The sequence below is a fragment of the Triturus cristatus genome, chromosome 3_2, assembly GCF_964204655.1.
Source record: "Triturus cristatus chromosome 3_2, aTriCri1.1, whole genome shotgun sequence".
In the NCBI taxonomy this organism is placed as follows: Eukaryota; Metazoa; Chordata; class Amphibia; order Caudata; family Salamandridae; genus Triturus; species Triturus cristatus.
Genome location: NC_140584.1, coordinates 1,214,866,596 through 1,214,887,492, shown reverse-complemented (window position 1 = coordinate 1,214,887,492; position 20,897 = coordinate 1,214,866,596). Strand labels below are relative to the sequence as shown.

At 51.3% G+C, this 20,897-nt stretch overlaps 1 protein-coding gene across 1 annotated transcript in view; it reads left to right on the top strand.

Annotated features, from left to right (window-relative positions):
• The window catches only part of LOC146859482 (peptidoglycan-recognition protein SC2-like), a 74,772-nt gene that overhangs the window by 40,290 nt on the left and 13,585 nt on the right, over positions 1-20,897 (top strand). Inside the window, exons 3-4 of the mRNA XM_085650212.1 lie at positions 5,885-6,086; positions 13,538-13,656. Coding sequence (XP_085506338.1) covers positions 5,885-6,086; positions 13,538-13,656 — 321 coding nt within the window. The remainder of the gene's footprint in view (positions 1-5,884; positions 6,087-13,537; positions 13,657-20,897) is intronic.

The following is a 20,897-nucleotide window of genomic DNA, read 5'->3' as shown; positions in this document are numbered from 1 at the left end:
TACCTACCGAGGGCCACATTCACATAGAAATGGCACAAAATGGTGCTGCAAGCAATTTAGTAGTGCCATCCGGCATCATTTACAAAATTCAGCAATGGACTGTACAGACTGGAATACACCGACGTAGGTGCCCTCGCACCATGGTGCAAGAGTGCCTGCTTTGGCGGACGTCTGCTGTTTGTGCACCGGTGCAGGCAGAAAGGGCAGGAGTGTGCTGTATCTTGTAGATATCTTGTAGATACAGCGCATACCTGCCCTTGTGACGTAGGGTAACACAGCTAGAAGTCTTGCGGCGCTGCCCTATGCCAACTTATTATCACAATACCTATGATCCCTCCATTGAAGTTATGTTTCACCTTAGATGAGCCGGCATCCTACCGGTTGTCCCGCAGGCAGTGCCGCAGAGCGCCTGGGCATAGCTTCCTGCAATGCTTGACCTTACGTAGTTTCCCCCCGTTGTCTCTTGTAGATACTTACCCTGTTGCAGTTCATCATAGTCAGCACCGTCCCGTCCCAGAACTCCATCCACCGACTCCTCGCAGATGACAGCGGACACCGCTCCTCCAAGTGATCCAACTCCTCCTGGGACAATGGACTACCATCTCCGGGCTGCAATGCTGCCTTGAAATTGGTTGCCAGTTTCTCCTCATCCTGCATTTGCAACCATGCCAGTGCTTTTTAGGGTTACTCACTGTCCTCCTGACATTGGCACCACTGTTCACCCTGTCCACTATGGTCTGCCAAATGGCCTTTTTCCTCCCCAATGACATTTTGGAGGTGAAGAAGAGCTGGTGTTGGTACTCCGTCATCTCCGTGATCAAAATCTGATTCTCCTCCTCACTGAACTTGCACTTCCGCTTCCCCTGGGACTCTGGCTGGTCAGCCTGGCTGGTACTGGGGTTGCTGGGGTGTTTGTCCAAGGTTTTGCTCACTTCTGGCTGCACCATTGCTGCTTTCGGGTAAGTGTAACTTTTTTTTTTCCATGTAGCAGCATTTTTGCATATTTTTTTCTCACTAAGCACACAAAATTGACGCTAGGACGGCTAGCATCTATTTTCTAGATGCTAATTGGGCAAACGTCACTTTTGCAGCAGATTTGTTAATGACAAATGTCTGTTTTTACGACACTGGCCTCTTCCTAACACAATGAATGTCATATTATACATATGACACTAACATGGTGTTAGGAACTGTCATACCATAGCAGTAATCTTTTTGGAGCACTGCTACGTTAAAACAGCGGTGCTCGAATTCCTGGTAATATACTCCAGAATCTCACTTTAGTAATCGCCTACCCTCTCAGGGGCATATTTAGAAGGGCATAGAGCCACAGGAGCGTAACTTTTACTGATACTCCAGTGGTGCTATGCCCTGATCCATATTTACAAAGTGGTGCTAAGTCACTTTGAGCGGCTTAACGCTGCCTTGTAAATATTGCCTCTTTTCACGCATCACTTTACGTGAAAGGGGAGAGCTATGAATGTTGCTGTGGGAGTTTCCATGCAACACCCATTGCTTTTTGATGCTGACCCAGATTTACAAGAATCTTTAAATATGAGGCAGTGCCAAAAACTAACACCAGTGAAAAGCAGTTGTTAGAGTGGAGCAACGAGGAGAAATTGTTTTATGTCTCCTCGTTTTTTGCTATTTCGATGTGGGTTGCATTCTGCAGCACACATAGACGTAGCAAATCGCCATTATCGATTGTTTCTGTGCAGGAAGGGATACCTTTCTACACATAATCATCTCAGCAATTCAGACACCCTTGCAAAATGGAGCAAGGGTGTCTACGCTGGTGATTGGCAGCAATTTTTAGTGCTGCCACAGGGGTACTCCGTATTCTTGGCAATATTACGCATCCCTGAGTTTTAGAAAGGACGCAGCTCAGCGTTGCAACACCACACCATTTCCTAGTAAATATACTCTTTAGTCTCTTGCTCTCTTTCGTTCACACTCTTACTTTCTCTTTTACTCTTAATTACTTCCTTACTAGCAGTCTCAGTTCCATTTACTCACTTGCTTATGCTCTTAATTTATTACTCACTCTAACTCACTCTTTCACTTACCATCATACTTTCTTCTTTACTAGTTGTTGGACTTGGCCCTTTTACCAGGGTCATCCCTGAACTTTTTGCCTTCCTCCTGTATTTTTTCTGACCTGTTGTTGGTGGTTTTATGACTCTGGGCAATTTTTCACTGCAGATCAGTGCTAAAGTGCATATGCTCTCTTTTGTAAATTGTGTTATGGATTAGTGACTCCATGATTGGCTTATTTGATTTACTTGTCAGACCCTAGTACAGTGCACCATGTGTGCCCAGGGCCTGTAAATCAAATGCTGCTGGTGGACTTGCAGCACTCGTTGTGCCACCCACAGAAGCAGTTTGTAAAGTATGGCTCAGGCCTGCAATTGCAGAGCCTCTGTGCAGCCTGGGGCAGCCATGTCGACTTGGCAAGTGCACACACTTGCCAATCCCTAAATCTTCCCTTTTCTACATGTTAGTCATCCCTAAGGTAGGCCCAAGGTACCCCAATGGGCAGGGTGCATTGTATGTAAAAGGCAGGACATGCACTGATGTGTGTGGCATGTCCTGATAGTGAATTACAGCCAATTTCGTTTTTCACTATTGCAAGGCTACCTGTTCCCATAGGCCAGAATGGGCAGTTTGATTATAACATCTTATAATCCTAACTGACCCAGGGAACAAGGTAGAAATTCGAGTTCAGTATGCCTGAACTCAGAATGTTAAAATACATCTTTTAGTGAAGGTGGTTTTTACATTCTGTGTTTGAAAATACCACTTTTAGAAAGTAGGTATTTTCTTGCCTAACCATCCAGCATGCCTCTGTTAGGTTTGTGTATTCCATGTCTGGTTTGTGAGTGACAGGGGGCTGGAGAGGGCCTTGGCTCCAGCAGTCTGATGGGTCAGGGCTGGGCTGAATAGGACCTGCATTGAATAGAGAGTAGGGGGCGAAGATTTCCTTTCACTGACCTGAGCCCTCATAGAATAGAGAGTAGGGGGAGGAGATGTCCTTTCAGCTACCTGGGCCAGGCCTGCTCTCAGACAATGCTGTCTCCACCTCCTGCCGGAAGCTGCACAGAACTGGTTTTGGCTGGGCACAGGCACCCTCTGCCTTCAGAGGACAAAGGATTTATTTATTGGGGCCCAGACCCCAGAACTTTAGATCACTTCTGGGAATCAAGACAAACCTTTTCCAAGGAGAAGAACCAAAGAAACTGAAGGAGGAGACTGCCCCTGTGCTGTGCTATTTCTGGGGTTGGCCTGCAGTGGTTACTTTATTTGCCAAGGAAAGGGGAAGAGGACTTTTGTGAACTTTTCATAATCTTGAAGAAGAATCTCCAAGGGCTTGAAGTGTGCTTGCCTCCTGGATGGAGTTTCAGGGATACAGGACTTCACCACCAGTTCCTCTGAATTCCCTTGCTGGGGATTCTACTTGCAGAGAGGTGCCTACTGTTGTTTGGGCCCTCTGAGAAGACTGCTTGTCGCTGGGAGCTGGAAGCGCGACACAACGAGGAGAAGTGTGTCACCGCCGCAGCAGTTGCCGTTGCATCGCTGAATAAGCATGCCGCCACCGCAGCTGTTCGCCGTCAACGAAGCGTGTCGCATCACCGGAGAAGTGTGTCGCCGCTGCAGAGGTTGCCGTCGTATCACCGGAAAAGCATGTTGCGGGCCTGTCACGGCTCAGAAGTTACAGAGTTCGCCGCACGGCCGTCGTGCTTGCATTCATCGCATCCAACGTTGCCGCATCGCACCAAAGACGCCATTTTGTTACATTGCACCTGATCGTCGCATCGCATTGAGGCGCCATCTTGTCGCATCTTAACCGGAACACAGTAAGAAACCGACGCATCACCTCCTCTCCGGTAAGGAACCGACGCATCACCTCCCTTGAGCTGCAGTAAGGAACCGAATCATCACCTCCTCCGAAGCAAGGAACTGACGCATCACCTTCCCTGCAAACCTTTTGTTTGTTTTGCGTGATGCATCCAAGGTACTTTGAGAGTAAAGTGTCGCATTTACAATCTACATTGAACTAAGCTATCTTCTACCATTTTAAAGTCTATTTTTGATTACAGTATTGTGAATTTTTTGTCGTTTGGTCTTGTGTTAAGTCTAGTAAAGATTACTTATTTTTCTAAACTGGTGTGGTGTCCATTTGTAGTGTTCTCACGGTATTGCTGTATGTGTTCACAAATGCTTCACACACTGCCTCTGAGATAAGCATGTCTGCTAGTGCCAAGCTACCAAGGGGGGAGCAGGGGTTATGCAGGACTGTACCCCCCTTTGCCTGACTAGAAGCAAGGGTCCCTACTTGGTCAAAGGTACCTACCTCTGCCAACTAGAGACCCGTATTTCTAACACTAGTTCTCTTAATTAGTATCTTAGTTAGTGACTTACCTTGTCTTGTACTCACTTTCTTGCTGTTTTATTTCCTTAATCTCTTTTTTACTCCCTCTCTTATGGTCTCACTCAATCTCTTTTTTTTGTTCCGTTTTACTCACTCTGCTATTTACTCCGTTAGGACCACATGTACCAATTTTATGGTCGCAAAAAGCAGTCCAAATTTACACGCCAAATTTTTGCGGCCACTATGTCTGACGCATCTGTCAATCCTTGCGTCATGGTGCCCCGTATTGTAAATAGGACGCATCCATGGTAGCGCAAGAGCTTTGTAAGCAGGCGTAGGGAAACTGACGCATCCCTTCTGTAATGCAAAGATGCTTCAGTTTCTTGTAAATCTGCCCCCTGGACTTTAGTCAGTTACCAGCTTATTATTTTACTCACTCTCTAAAGTATTCTCTTACTTAAAATTCTCTTTTTTATCCTCTCGTACTTTTCTACCCTTACTCTTTATTCAATCATACTCTATTATTCCATTTTACTCTCTCTCCTACTCACTCTCTTACACCTCTTTATTTACTCTTTTACTCTGTCTTTCACTCACTTAACACCAGACCTGGGCGGCAGGTGGCTCTCTCCAGTTGGCCAATGGGAACCATTGGAAAGTGAAACAGCCAAATTAATTTTGTAAATTCCACGTAGACATTTTCTGTTCTCAGCACAGAGCCCAGGATATGGTGGTTGGCAGGGAGATGAAGTCTAACTATGAGAGGTGTGCCCCAGTCATTGTCTAGTGTTAAACTGTGACCTGCTCAAACTGGTATGGTTTCGGCCTCTTCCAAGAGGTGCTTCCTCAGGAGGATGACTTGAAAACAGTGCTGTTGCCTTGATAATTATTTCTTGATGATCAGCTCAGGTTGGGAAACCGAAGGGAGGGGAAACAGCTAGTTCTGGCTACTGCTAGCCCCATAGAACAGTCTATACCTTTAGGAGTTACGTACATGGAGTGGGGACCCATATTCTGCGACAACACATCGTTCTATCCAAGTGCATGCAGACAAATTCTACATAGAATGAGGGACAATGAGGAGTTTCAAATCCAGGCATACTGAGAACTAAGAGAAAGAGGCAGCAGGCAGTCCTCCCACAACACTGGAGAGCAGCCTCTAGGCTTCGCTAGGGTCCTTGAGAGGTCACTTGGACAGTCACCCACACAGGTGGTCTATCCCACAACCCAACAAAGTTGTGGCTGTGCTGGTGTGCCCCCTCCCTTTGTGGCTGTGCTGGTGAGCCCCCTCCCATAATCAAGAAAATCTTCTCCCAGGAGACATGCAGTCAGATCTCTTGGTCCACAACACATCCTGGGATTACCAGATCCCTAGGTGGAGGAAGTGGCCAGTTAGAGCCTTCCCCGCGGAGCTCTTGACTCTATGCCACGTTTATGTCTTAGAGAGGAGCTGTGATCTGGGCAGCATGTGTGTGGAGTTACCTTCATGTCTGATACTTGATCTTTCTGTAACAGGCTGTCCAACCATCCTCTCCAAATCCCAGTGGGGTGGAAGGTCCCCTACCTGTCGCACCGCAATGAAAACACCTGTGTCGTACGTCATCATCCATCACACAGAGGGAAGCCCCTGCACCTCTCAGTCTGCATGCGTCAGCCAGGCGAAGAGCATTCAGAACTACCACATGAACAGCAATGGCTGGTGTGACGTCGGATACAGGTAAGGGGACAGCGGGGCATGAAGGAGTATAGGTCAGGTGTAGGCGACAGCACTCTGTGAGATACAGGCACATGCAAGGGGAAACATAGGAGGACAGAGGTGCAGGCAAGGGGTGAAACCACCAGAAGCAAGGGGTACCCAAGGAGACACACGTACAAGGAAGAGAGCCAAGGAGTGATACCACCAGAGGCAAGGGGAGCCCAAGGAAACACACGCACAAGGAAGATAGACATGGGTGACACCACCAGTGACAAGGGGAGCCCAAGGAGACACACGTACAAGAGAGCCATGGGGTGATACCACCAGAGGCAAGGGGAGCCTAAGGAGTCACACGAACAAGGAAGGAGAGACATGGGGTGAAACCACCAGAGGCAAGGGGAGCCAAAGGAGACACACGCACAAGGAAGAGAGCCGTGGGTGATACCACCAGAGACAAGGGGAGCCCAAGGAGACACATGCACAAGGAAGAGAGCCATGGGATGATACCACCAGAGGCAAGGGGAGCCCAAGGAGACACACGTACAAGAGAGCCATGGGGTGATACCACCAGAGGCAAGGGGAGCCTAAGGAGTCACACGAACAAGGAAGGAGAGACATGGGGTGAAACCACCAGAGGCAAGGGGAGCCCAAGGAGACACACGCACAAGGAAGAGAGCCGTGGGTGATACCACCAGAGACAAGGGGAGCCCAAGGAGACACATGCACAAGGAAGAGAGCCATGGGGTGATACCACCAGAGGCAAGGGGAGCCCAAGGAGACACACGCACACGGAAGAGAGCCATTGGCGATACCACCAGAGGCAAGGGGAGCCCAAGGAGACACACATACAAGGAAGGAGAGACATGGGGTGATACCACCAGAGTCAAGGGGAGTCCAAGGAGACACACGCACAAGGAAGAGAGCCATGGGTAATACCACCAGAGACAAGGGGAGCCCAAGGAGACACATGCACAAGGAAGAGAGCCATGGGGTGATACCACCAGAGGCAAGGGAAGCCCAAGGAGACACACGCACACGGAAGAGAGCCATTGGCGATACCACCAGAGGCAAGGGGAGCCCAAGGACACACACACACAAGGAAGGAGAGCCATGAGGTGAAACCACCAGAGGCAAGGGGTGCCTAAGGAGACACACGTACAAGGAAGGAGAGACATGGGGTGATACCACCAGAGTCAAGGGGAGTCCAAGGAGACAAACGCACAAGGAAGAGAGCCATGAGTAATATCACCAGAGACAAGGGGAGCCCAAGGAGACACACGCACCAGGAAGAGAACCATGGGTGATACCACCAGAGGCAAGGGGAGCCCAAGGAGACACATGTACAAGAAAGGAGAGACATGGGGTGATACCAACAGAAGCAAGGGGTACCCAAGGAGACACATGCACAAGGAAGAGAGACATGGGGTGATACCACCAGTGGCAAGGGGTGCCTAAGGAGACACACATACAAGAGAGCCATGGGGTGAAACCACCAGAGACAAGGGGAGCCCAAGGAGACACACATACAAGGAAGGAGGGATATGGGGTGAAACCACCAGAGGCAAGGGGTGCCAAGGAGACACACATACCAGGAAGGAGAGACATGGGATGATACCACCAGAGACAAGGAGATCCTAAGGAGACACACGTACAAGGAAGGAGATACATGGGGTGATACCAACAGAGACAAGGGGTGTCCAAAGACACACAGGTACAAGGAAGGAGAGACATGGGATAAAACCACCAGAGGCAAGGGATGTCTAAGGAGACACACGTACAAGTAAAAGAGCCATGGTGTGATACCACCAGAGGCAAGGGATGCCTAAGGAGACACACGTACTAGTAAGAGAGCCATGGGGTGATACCACCAGAGGCAAGGGGTGCCTAAGGAGACACACGTACAAGGAAGGAGAGACATGGGGTGATACCACCAGAGACAAGTGGTGCCTAAGGAGACACACGTACAAGGAAGGAGAGACATGGGGTGAAACCACCAGAGGCAAGGGATGCCTAAGGAGACAAACGTACAAGGAAGGAGAGACATGGGGAGATACCACCAGTGGCAAGGGGTGCCTAAGGAGACACACGTACAAGAGAGCCATGGGGTGAAACCACCAGAGACAAGGGGAGCCCAAGGAGACACACATACAAGGAAGGAGGGATATGGGGTGAAACCACCAGAGGCAAAGGGAGCCTAAGGAGACACACGTACAAGGAAGGAGAGACATGGGGTGAAATCTCCAGAGGCAAGGGGGGCCTAAGGACACACACGTACAAGGAAGGAGAGACATGGGGTGAAACCACCAGAGGCAAGGGATGCCTAAGGAGACACACGTAAAAGGAAGGAGAGACATGGGGTGATACCACCAGAGACAAGGGGTGCCTAAGGAGACACACGTACAAGGAAGAAGAGACATGGGGTGAAACTACCAGAGGCAAGGGATGCCTAAGGAGACACATGTACAAGAGAGCCATGGGCTGATACTACCAGAGGCAAGGGAGACATGGGGTGAAACCACCAGAGGCAAGGGAAGCCTAAGGAGACACACGTACAAGGAAGGAGAGACATGGGGTGATACCACTAGAGACAAGGGGTGCCCAAGGAGACAAACGTCCAAGTAAGAGAGCCATAGGCTGAAACCACCACAGACAATGGGTGCCTAAGGAGACAAACGTACAAAGAAGAGAGCCAGAGGCTGAAACCACCACAGACAAGGGGTGCCTAAGGAGATACACGCACAAAGAAGAGAGACATGGGGTGATACTACCAGAGGCAAGGGGAGCCTAAGGAGTCACACGTACAAGGAAGGAGAGTCATGGGGTGAAACCACCAGAGGCAAGGGGAGCCCAAGGAGACACACGCACAAGGAAGAGAGCCGTGGGTGATACCACCAGAGACAAGGGGAGCCCAAGGAGACACACGCACAAGGAAGAGAGCCATGGGGTGATACCACCAGAGGCAAGGGGAGCCCAAGGAGACACACGCACACGGAAGAGAGCAATTGGCGATACCACCAGAGGCAAGGGGAGCCCAAGGAGACACACATACAAGGAAGGAGAGCCATGAGGTGAAACCACCAGAGTCAAGGGGAGTCCAAGGAGACACACGCACAAGGAAGAGAGCCATGGGTGATACCAAAAGAGACAAGGGGAGCCCAAGGAGACACACGCACAAGGAAGAGAGCTATGGGGTGATACCACCAGAGGCAAGGGAAGCCCAAGGAGACACACGCACCAGGAAGAGAGCCATGGGTGATACCACCAGAGGCAAGGGGAGCCCAAGAAGACACATGTACAAGAAAGGAGAGACATGGGGGGATACCACCAGAAGCAAGGGGTACCCAAGGAGACACATGCACAAGGAAGAGAGACATGGGGTGATACCACCAGTGGCAAGAGATGCCTAAGGAGACACACGTACAAGAGAGCCATGGGGTGAAACCCTCAGAGATAAGGGGAGCCCAAGGAAACACACATACAAGGAAGGAGGGATATGGGGTGAAACCACCAGAGGCAAGGGGTACCAAGGAGACACACGTACCAGGAAGGAGAGACATGGGATGATACCACCAGAGACAAGGAGAGCCTATGGAGACACACGTACAAGGAAGGAGATACATGGGGTGATACCAACTGAGACAAGGGGTGTCCAAAGACACACAGGTACAAGGAAGGAGAGACATGGGATGAAACCACCAGATGCAAGGGATGTCTAAGGAGACACACGTACAAGTAAAAGAGCCATGGGGTGATACCACCAGAGGCAAGGGATGCCTTAGGAGACACACGTACAAGTAAGAGAGCCATGGGGTGATACCACCAGAGGCAAGGGGTGCCTAAGGAGACACACGTACAAGGAAGGAGAGACATTGGGTGATACCACCAGAGACAAGTGGTGCCTAAGGAGACACACGTACAAGGAAGGAGAGACATGGGGTGAAACCACCAGAGGCAAGGGATGCCTAAGGAGACACACGTACAAGGAAGGAGAGACATGGGGAGATACCACCAGTGGCAAGGGGTGCCTAAGGAAACACACGTACAAAAGAGCCATGGGGTGAAACCACCAGAGACAAGGGGAGCCCAAGGAGACACACATACAAGGTAGGAGGGATATGGGGTAAAACCACCAGAGGCAAAGGGAGCCTAAGGAGACACACGTACAAGGAAGGAGAGACATGGGGTGAAACCTCCAGAGGCAAGGGGGGCCTAAGGACACACACGTACAAGGAAGGAGAGACATGGGGTGAAACCACCAGAGGCAAGGGATGCCTAAGGAGACACACGTACAAGGAAGGAGAGACATGGGGTGAAACCACCAGAGGCAAGGGATGCCTAAGGAGACACACGTACAAGGAAGGAGAGACATGGGGTGATACCACCAGAGACAAGGGGTGCCTAAGGAGACACACGTACAAGGAAGAAGAGACATGGGGTGAAACTACCAGAGGCAAGGGATGCCTAAGGAGACACACGTACAAGTAAGAGAGCCATGGGGTGATACCACCAGAGGCAAGGGAGACATGGGGTGAAACCACCAGAGGCAAGGGAAGCCTAAGGAGACACACGTACAAGGAAGGAGAGACATGGGGTGATACCACTAGAGACAAGGGGTGCCTAAGGAGACAAACGTACAAAGAAGAGAGCCAGAGGCTGAAACCACCACAGACAAGGGGTGCCTAAGGAGACAAACGTACAAAGAAGAGAGACATGGGGTGATACCATCAGAGGCAAGGTTTACCCAAGGAGACACACGTACAAGGAAGGAGAGACATGGGGTGAAACCACCAGAGGCAAGGGGAGCCCAAGGAGACACACGTACAAGGAAGGAGAGTCATGGGGTGATACCACTAGAGGCAAGGGGTGCCTAAGAAGACACATGTACAAGGAAGGAGAGACATGGGGTGTTACCACCAGAGGCAAGGGGTGCCTTAGGAGACACACATACAAGGAAGGAGAGACATGAGGTGATACAACCAGAGACAAGGGGAACCCAAGGCGACACACGTACAAGGAAGGAGAGACATGGGGTGATACCACCAGAGGCAAGGGGAGCCCAAGGAGACACACACAGAAGGAAGGAGAAACATGGGGTGATACCACCAGAGGCAAGGGGTGCCAAGGAGGCATACATACAAAGAAGGAGAGACATGGGGTGATACCACCAGAGGTAAAGGGTGCCAAGGAGACACGCGTACAAGGAAGGAGAGACATGGGGTGATACAACCAGAGGCAAGGGAAGCCCAAGGAGACACACCTACAAGGAAGGAGAGACATGGGGTGATACCACCAGAGGCAAGAGGAGCCCAAGGAGACACATGCACAAGGAAGGAGAGTCATGGGGTGATACCACCAGAGGCATGGGGAGCCCAAGGAGACACACGCACAAGGAAGGAGACATGGGGTGATACCACCAGAGGCAAGGGGAGCCCAAGGAGACACACTCACAAGGAATGAGAGACGTGGGGTGATACCACCATAGGCAAGGGGTACCTAAGGAGACACACGCACAAGGAAGGAGAGACATGGGCTGATACCACCAGAGGCAAGGGGTGCCCAAGGAGACATACATACAAGGAACCAGAGACATGGGGTGATACCACCAGAGGCAAGGGGTGCCCATGGAGACACACGTACAAGAAGCAGAGACATGGGGTGATACCACCAGAGGTAAGAGGAGCCCAAGGAGACACACGTACAAGAGAGACATAGGGTGATTCCACCGGAGGCAAAGGGAGCCCAATGAAACACACCAACAAGTGAGAGAGACATGGGGTGATACCACCAGAGGCAAGGGGAGACCCCCGTAGAAGGAAGGAGAGGCATGGGGTGATACCATTAGAGGCCAGGGGAGCCTAGGAAGACACGTACAAGTAAGAGAGCAATGGGGTGATACCACCAGAGGCAAGTAAAGCCTAAGGAGACACACGTACAAGGAAACAGAAGCATGGGGTTATACCATTAGAGGCAAGGGGAGGCTAAGGAGATACACGTACAAGGAAGGTGAGGCATGGGGTGATACCATTAGAGTCAAGGAGTGCCTAAGGAGACACACGTACAAGTAAGAGAGCCATGGGGTTAAACCACCAGAGGCAAGGGGTGCCTAAGGAGACACACCTACAAGGAAGGAGAGGCATGGGGTGAAACCACCAGAGGCAAGGGGTGCCTAAGGAGACACACGTAGAAGGAAGGCAAGCCATGGTGTGAAACCACCAGAGGCAAGGGGAGTCTAAGGAGACACACATACAAGAAGCAGAGACATGGGGTGATATCACCAGAAACAAGGGGAGCCCAAGGAGACACATGTACAAGTAAAAGGCCCATGGGGTGATACCACCAGTGGCAAGGAGAGCCAAGTGTCACAGATGCAGACAAGAGAAGCAGTGTGTGTTACAGCTACAGTGAAGAGCCACAGAGGAATGATCCATGCACACATAAACTGACCTGGCAGAACACAGTAGTCACGGTCAATCACATACGTGCTCATTGCATCTGCATGACAAATAAGAAGGGAAACAGAACACACAGCGGACAGGCTACGTTAGGCCTGTCATCGAAGAGCGAGGTGAGTTACAAGAGAGCAGAACAGAGGAAAGATCCATTGATGAAGAAGCAGGGTGAGGCAAGAGTTCAGGAAGGAAAGCTGTGGGGCAGATTTACAAGCCCCCTGCGCCACCAGTACGTCATTTTTCGTCACGTACTGGTGGAGCAGGGGGCTCCTCCATATTTACAAGGACGGGAAAAGCCACCCTGCATGACTTTTCCTATCCTTGTAAATACGGCCCCTTCACACGCAGCACTTTGCGTTGAAGGGGCGTTCCATGTGTGTTGCTGTGGATTTTCCCACGCAACACCCATGAATCAATACACATCTCCAGATTTACGAGAAATTGTAAATCTGGAGATGCGTGGGAATGCTACGCCACCCTAGAGGTGGCGTAGCAAGGCCCAACGAGGAGAAATGTTTTCATTTCTCCTCATTTTTTCCTCTTTCAATGCGTGCTGCATTCTACAGCACGCATTGAAAGAGGAAAATTCCAGTAGTGATTGTTTTTCTGCAGGAAGGTGCCCCTTCCTGCACAAAAACAATCTCACCACAATGCAGGCATCTTTGCATCATGATGCAAGGGTGCCTGCGCCAGCGCATGGCTGCAGTTTGTGCGCCAGCACAGGGGGAAGCACAGAGATGCACAATATTCTTGTAAATATGTTGCATCTCTGTGCTTCGAAAGTGCCGCAGCGTGGCTCAGCCAAAGGGCTAGCGGTGCCACGCTGCGGCACTTCTTCGTAGATCTGCCCCACAGTATGGTGAGGAGAAGCTCAGCCTTCAAGGCTCAAGGGCTGGAGTAAGGGGGTCACAGGCACACTGTGCGGACAGTGCAGACTACGACCATCATAGGATTTCCTTGCTCGGTTGGCTAAGGTCCTGAGGATATAGACGTTAAAGTTCTCCTTCTCTGCTTTGTTCGCAGCTTTCTCGTCGGTGAGGACGGCCGAGTGTATGAAGGGCGCGGCTGGACCACGGTTGGTGCGCATGCTCCGAACTACAATTCTAACTCCATTGGAATCAGTGTCATGGGCTCTTTCACAAGTAAGTTTCTTTCTTCATATGCGCTGCATGAAGGTGGGGAAGGATCATGGTCTCTCTCTTCATGTGAGCCGCCTGGAGGTGGGGAAGGATCATGGTCTCTCTCTTCATGTGAGCCGCCTGGAGGTGGGGAAGGATCATGGTCTCTCTCTTCATGGGCGCTGCCTGGAGGCGGGAAATGGTCAGGGTCTCCCTCTTCATGTGCGCTGCCTGGAGGTGGGGACGGACCAGTGTCTCTCTCTTCATGTGCACTGCCTGGAGGCGGGAAAAATCAGGGTCTCTCTCTCCATGTGCACTGCCTGTAGGCCGGGAAGGATCAGGGTCTCTCTCTTCATGTGCACTGTCTGTAGGCCGGGAAGGATCAGGGTCTCTCTCTTCATGTGCACTGCCTGGAGGCGGGAAAAATCAGGGTCTCTCTCTCCATGTGCACTGCCTGTAGGCTAGGAAGGATCAGGGTCTCTCTCTTCATGTGCGCTGTATGCTGGTGGGGAATGATCAGGGTCTCCCTCTTCATGTGCACTGTCTGTAGGCCAGGAAGGATCAGGGTCTCCCTCTTCATGTGCACTGCCTGGAGGCGGGAAATGGTCAGGGTCTCCCTCTTCATGTGCACTGCCTGGAGGCGGGAAAGGATCAGTGTCTCTCTTTTCATGTGCACTGCCTGGAGGAGGGAAAGGATCAGTGTCTCTCTTTTCATGTGCACTGCCAGGAGGAGGGAAATTATCAGTCTCTCTCTCTTCATATACACCTCCTGCAGGTGAGGAAGGATCAGGGTCTCTCTCTTCATATACACTGCCTGGAGGAAGGGAAGGTTCAGGGTCTCTCTCTTCATGTGCGCTAAATTCAGGTGGGGAATGATCAGGGTCTCTCTCTTCATGTGTGCTGCATGGAGGTGGGGAATGATCATGGCCTCTCTCTTCATGTGCACTGCCTGTGGGCCGGGAAGGATCAGGGTCTCCCTCTTCATGTGCACTCCTGGAAGCGGGAAAGGGTCAGGGTCTCTCTCTTCGTGTTCACTGCCTGTAGGTGTGGAAGGGCCAGGGTCACACTCTCTGTTAGACCTGGCACCTTGGCGTGAGTCTCCCTTCCACTTTTTTTATCGCTGTGCCTCATGTGTTTTGCTGGTGTTGGCTGCTCAGAGCACTGTGCCACTGCCAACCAGTGCCACAGTGCAAGTGCTCCCTATATAAAATGTATATGTTGATTGGATTCCATGATTGGCTTATTTGGTTTACTGTCAGGCCCCAGTAAAGTGCACCAGGAGTGCCCACGGCTTGTAAATACAAATGCTGCTGGTGGGCTTGCAGCACTGGTTGTGCCACCCACAGAAGCGGCCCAGTAAAATGTGTCTAAGGTCTGCCATTGCAGAACCTGCGTGCAGTCTGGTACTGTCATGCTGACTGGGCAAGTGCACCCACTTGCCAGTCCCTAAATCTTCCCTTAACTTCCTATTAGTCACCCCTTTGGTAGGCCCAAGGGCAGGGTGCATTGTAAGCATAAGGTAGGACATGCCCTGAGGTGTGTGGCATGTCCTAATAGTGAATTACAGCCATTTTCGTTTTTCACTATTGTAAGGCTACCTGTTCTCATAGGCCAGAATGGGCTGTTAGAATTGTTACATCCTATGATCCTAACAGACCCAGGGAACATGGTAGAAAATCGAGTTTAGTATGCCTGAATTCAGAATAATAAAATACATCTTTTAGCAAAATTTATTTTAATGTTCTCTGCGCTGATGTGTATCTGCTGTCTGGTTTGTGTGAGTGACAGTGCTGGGGAATTCCAGGAGACAGACTGGGCAGCCAGGTGGTGAATAGGAAGATTACACCAGGATGGGTGGGAGGAGTGCACCTGGACTTTGAATAGGGCTGTGCTCTGCCACCACAATGCTGGCTCCACCCCCTGTGGAGCTTCTGATGTCTCTGCCCTGCACACTGAAAGCAGAAGCCTGCATCATGTCAACAAAGTGCTCAGAAACCGGACCGAACTAGGCAAGGGCCCCCCTGGCCTGCAAGAACAAAAGAAATGTAGTATAAAAGTAGGAGCCCTGCTCCTAAGAAATTAGATCCTGCTACAAGACGAACCTCTGCATGAGGGGAAGGAACCGGGAAAGCTGTAGGAGGAGTACTGTCCCTGACCTGGGGGATTGGCCTGCAGTGGTTGCCTTGCTGCTGAAGGAGAGGAGAAAGATTGCTGATAAACTTTGCTTCAACTTGTGCTGTTTAAGATCTCCAAGGGCTTGTGCTTGAGCTTGCCCCCTGAACGAAGTCCCAGGACTAGTGGACTTCACCCCCTTGAGAGCCGCTGTTCTCGCTGTGAAGCTGACGCCGAGAGAAGTGTGCGCCTCCCAAATCGGCGCGTACACTGGCAAGCCTGTGCCCCGCTGTCCGGCCCAAACAACGCGACTAAGGCCCATTACGAGCCGTAGCTCGCAACGTGAAGGAAGGACGTTGTGATGCCCTTTGTTGCCCCCTCTCCGCATCTTACTGCTCAGCGTGCCCCCTCTACCCCTGTTGTGGGCAGGTTGCGGCACGTAGAGTGGTTGGTACGTGGCTCCCCACTGGAGTGTACTGCCTGCTTCACACCGCGCTGAGAGAAAAGGTGCCGCTTTCAAGGTACGGCTCGTAACGAAGAGCCAGCGCACCGTACTTTCACACCGACCCCTTGAGCATCGTGACTGAGGCCCCCTACGAGCCGTAGCTCGCACCGCAAGAGGAGGACATCGCACCGTACAACGCGCTGGGATTCAACGCATCGTCCGTGACGAACTTCTAAAGATAAAGGTACTGTGTCCGCTTCGCACCGTATGGTGTACGCTCCGCACCGGAGCACCTGTAGCGTGTGTGAGCCCCGCTCGTGAACACCGCAGGGGTACGCTTCGCACCGGAGCATCGGGGGCGTCTGTGAGCCCCATCCGTAAGCACCGTAGGAGTATGCTTCGCCCGGAGCATCTGCAAACGCTTGTGAGCCCCCTCGTAAGTTTCTTTCCAGCCCGTACGAACCGCACAGAACTAATGAAATATGCTTAAAACCAAGAACTGCTTATTACAAATTGTATTGTGGGCCCGTTTATCGTTATTGGGTCTTGTGCTAAGTCTACCTCTATTTAAAGTAATTATTTTTGATAAAACCAGTGTGGAGTCCATTTGTGGGGGTATCATTGAATCACTGTATGTGGTCACAAATGCTTAACCATTGCGCCCTGAGATAAGCCTTGTCTGCTCGCGCCAAGCTACCTAGAGGGTGAGCCGGGGTTATTGTTGGAGTGTAACCCCTTACCCTGACTGGAAGAGAGGATCCCTGCTTGACCCAGGTCCCTACCTGTGTCAACCAGAGATTCCCAATTCTAACACTCTTCATATGCACTGATTGGAGGCGGGGAAGTGTCAGGGTCTCACTCTTCATGTGCACTGCTTAAAGGTGGGGAAGTGTGAGATGTTGGCCTGATATATGCTGTCCACTAGTTATAGTGGGCACCCTGTATCAGTCCAAACAACCCCTTATGGTGATAGGTTAAAGACAACGTTTATTGAAAGCTATCCTAGCGGTAGCTACGGAGAGCAGCCTTCAGGCGAAGTCTTGAAGGAATGCAAAGCAGCTTGTTTTACCAGTCTATAATCTCTTGAATGACCAAATGAAAGGACAACCACACCAAGTATATATTTAAAATATATGTATTTAAGATAAAACACACCCTTCTAGTCTCTTTATGAGGCTGGAGTTCGAAGTACTTAAGTTACAAGTCAGTATTCAACAGTAAAAGCACAAATACACGTTTGGGCCCTAGGGGCTTACCAAACCATATACCAATAAAGTGGTATAAGAACCACGACTGAACTAGACACAAGGCCTATAGCCTGTAGAAGTGCTTGGACCACAAGGAACCACCCAAGGTAGTGACACAGAGGACCCACGGGGGACGCGTGCAGTGTGAGAACACAGCCGCGAATCGCCGTTAACTTCTATGGGGAAAGTCGCAGATGGAAATTAAGAGTTTAAGGACACTTAGAGGATGACTACGAGCAAACCCTTTTGGATTTAGAGGTGTCTAGGGCCAACACCCATGGGAGCACCGGAGTACTCGAGTTACCTCACCCGGGAAGCCGGGTGCATAGGTGTCAAATGGTGTTGGGTTGCGTCGCTGTTTTCAATGGAAGCTCCTCAGGAAGTCTTGCTGCCGTGGAGAGGAGAAGTGTCTGAAGTGATCCAAGCCCAGATCGAGGATGGAAGGAACCTGAAAGCAGAGGGGACAGAGTCTGGGTCACTTACCAGTGAAATGAAATGAAATACCAGTATTTGTAAAGCGCACAGCTACCTCTGAAGTGCTGTCCCAGCGCTGGGGGCCCTCGGGAAGATTAAGCAAGCTATCGCCCAGAGTCACATGGTGCTGGGCTAACCTGTCACCGGCAATCGAACCGTGAACCCCGTAGTCCGGAGTCAGGCACCCTGGCCGCTGCGCCACACCTCTTCCACAGGGCATGATAGTCCAATGCCCACAGATGTCGGGTGCTTCAGGTGAGTTGACGGGTGTCTTGACTCTTCAGCCACGAGGTCCAGGAGGTGTCAACGACAACCAGGAGCTGAAATCGAGCTGTTCCATGAAGTCTGTCGAGTGCTGCGGTGTCGGCGACCATATTGGACCCAACAAGCCTTGGCAACGGCAAGTCACTTGGAAACAGAGAAAGGACATCGGTGCAGACCAGCAAGGTCTGGGGGACTCACTCAGTGAGGGTAAGTCGGGGCACGTCTGGAGCAACCAGGAAACCCCAATCAGAAGAGGAGTTACCTTTGTGGGGACCTACTAGCCAACGGGCTAGCGATCGTGAAGGAGCCTTGAGCGGTCGCACTGGAAATTGGCCCACGGGTCACTCGTGGAGTGGAGGCCAGCAATCTTCGGTACAGGAGGTGCTCAAAGCTGGGGCTACTAGGAGCCCAAAGCACAACTTCAAGGAGGACCAGGAAGATGATGGATCAGCAAAAGATCACTGTGTCCAGGGGTCACGGTTCCACATCACCCACGATAGCCACGGGCCTCAGCTTTGCTGTGGACTCAGGGTAGCCTCGGGGAAGTCTGGAAATCCAGCTCTGGGGATGCAGAGACTTCGGCGTCCAGCAGGAGCTTCAGAATTGCAGACCAGACAGTTGCTTCTTTGGTGCTTGCCAAGCAGTGGAGTCACTCCTTGACCCCAAGGGAGATTTCTTCAGTCTTCTAGTTAAAGTAGAACATTGAAGGTCCAGGATATATGTTGCAGAGTTTCATCCAGGGTAATCTAAAGTCGCAAGGACTGGATTTCCATACTTATACAAAGATTGGGGGTTGGACATACTCTAGGGACCCACCTATGGGAGGGTTTGGAAAGAGGGGTGGTTACACCCATTTTCTTTGTCCAGTTTGGTGCCAGAGCAGGGGCAGGTAGCCCCTGCAACCGGTTTGAACTGGACTATGCACAGGGACACCAAGTGTGCCCCAAGTGCAGGACTTCAAAGCACTAGAGAGTGCTCCCGCCCAGCCCCAATACACATCTGCCTGTCTGGGGAGGTCGTTACACCTCCCTGGGACAGGAAACCAATTGTCCAGGCCTCCCCTGCCAGAGTTTCGGTCAGCAGCAGGAGGCCAGACCCGTGTCTGTGGCAGTGGCATCCATTTTGTGATGCCAGGGCTGTAGAAAGTCTTTACCGGGTTAGACCAGTGTGAACATGTCTCTCCCTCTAAAAGGGTGGAATTCTACCCCCACCGCCAGGACTGGCAGGGGGGGGGGGGTAGTATTCCAAAGCGTTTGACACCAAACACGACATGTTTCCGTGCAGCCAGTCCAAAGTTAGCATTTACAGCGAGGTTATAATGCACTTAAGAGTATATGGTCAGGCTGCACCACAAACAGCATTAGAGGAGGTACTCCGAACGCTGCAGAGGGGCTCTGCTCATGCAGGGGCACCCTCTCACATAAAAACCAAGCACTCTGCCCTCAGGATTTTTAAGGCCTGGAGTGGCTTATAGGTTTTATATGTGTGTGCAATGATAGTGATATAGGTAGCCTATACCACAGTAAGGGGTGCAAGCACCACCTTACCCAGGCTGCAGTAGCAGACCGGTGGTGTCATTTTGGAGTGCTCTAGGTACATAGTATACTATATACTAGGGGCTTATACGGCACTCCAGAATCCAATTAGAAATCTACCTAATGTACATGGAAAACATTTTAGAGAGGAAGCAGCTAGGCAGGGGTCCTGATTAGCAGGGCCACAGCCAGACTAAGGTCGAAAAACAGTGAAACACCAGCAAAAAGTGGGGGTACTCATGTGAAGCAGATCCTACTCTCCTACAGGAAGGATCAGGGTCTCTCTCTTCATGTGCACTGCCTGGAGGCGGGGGAGGGTCAGGGTTTCGCACTTCGTGTGCACTGCCAGGAGGTGGGGAAGGATCAGGGTCTCTCTCTTCATGTGCACTGCCTGAAGGTGGGGAAGGATCAGGGTCTCTCTCTTCATATGCACTGCCTGGAGGAGAGGAAGGATCAAGGTCTCTTCATGTGCACTGCCTAGAGGCGGGGAAGGACCAGTGTCTCTCTCTTCATGTTCACTGCCTGGAGGCGGGAAAGGACCAGTGTCTCTCTCTTTATGTGCACTGCCTGGAGGAGGGAAATGATTAGGGTCTCTCTCTTCATGTGCGCTGCATGGAGGCGGGGAAGGATCGGGGTCGGGCTCTTCATGTGCACTGCCTGGATGTGGGAAAGGAACAGTGTCTCTCTCTTCATGTGCACTGCCTGGAGGTGGGGAAGGACCAGTGTCTCTCTCTTTATATACAGTGCCTGGAGGAGGGTAATGATCAGGGTCTCTCTCTTCATGTGCACTGCATGGAGGCGGGGAAGGATCGGGGTCACTCTCTTCATGTGTGGTGCCTGGACGTGGGGAAGGACCATTGTCTCTCTCTTCATGTGCACTGCCTGAAGGTGGGGAAGGACCAGTGTCTCTCTCTTCATATACACCGCCTGGAGGCAGGGAAGGATCAGGGTCTCTCTCTTCATGTGCACTGAATGGAGGCGGGGAAGGACCAGTGTCTCTCTCTTCATATACACTGCCTGGAGGCGGGAAGGATCAGGGTCTCTCTCTTCATGTGCGCTGCATGGAGGCGGAGTATGATCAGGGTCTCTCTTCATGTGCGCTGCATGGAGGCGGGGAAGGATCAGGGTCTCTGTCTCTCTTTATGTGCACTGCCTGGAGGATGGGGAAGAATCAGGGTGTCTCTTGTC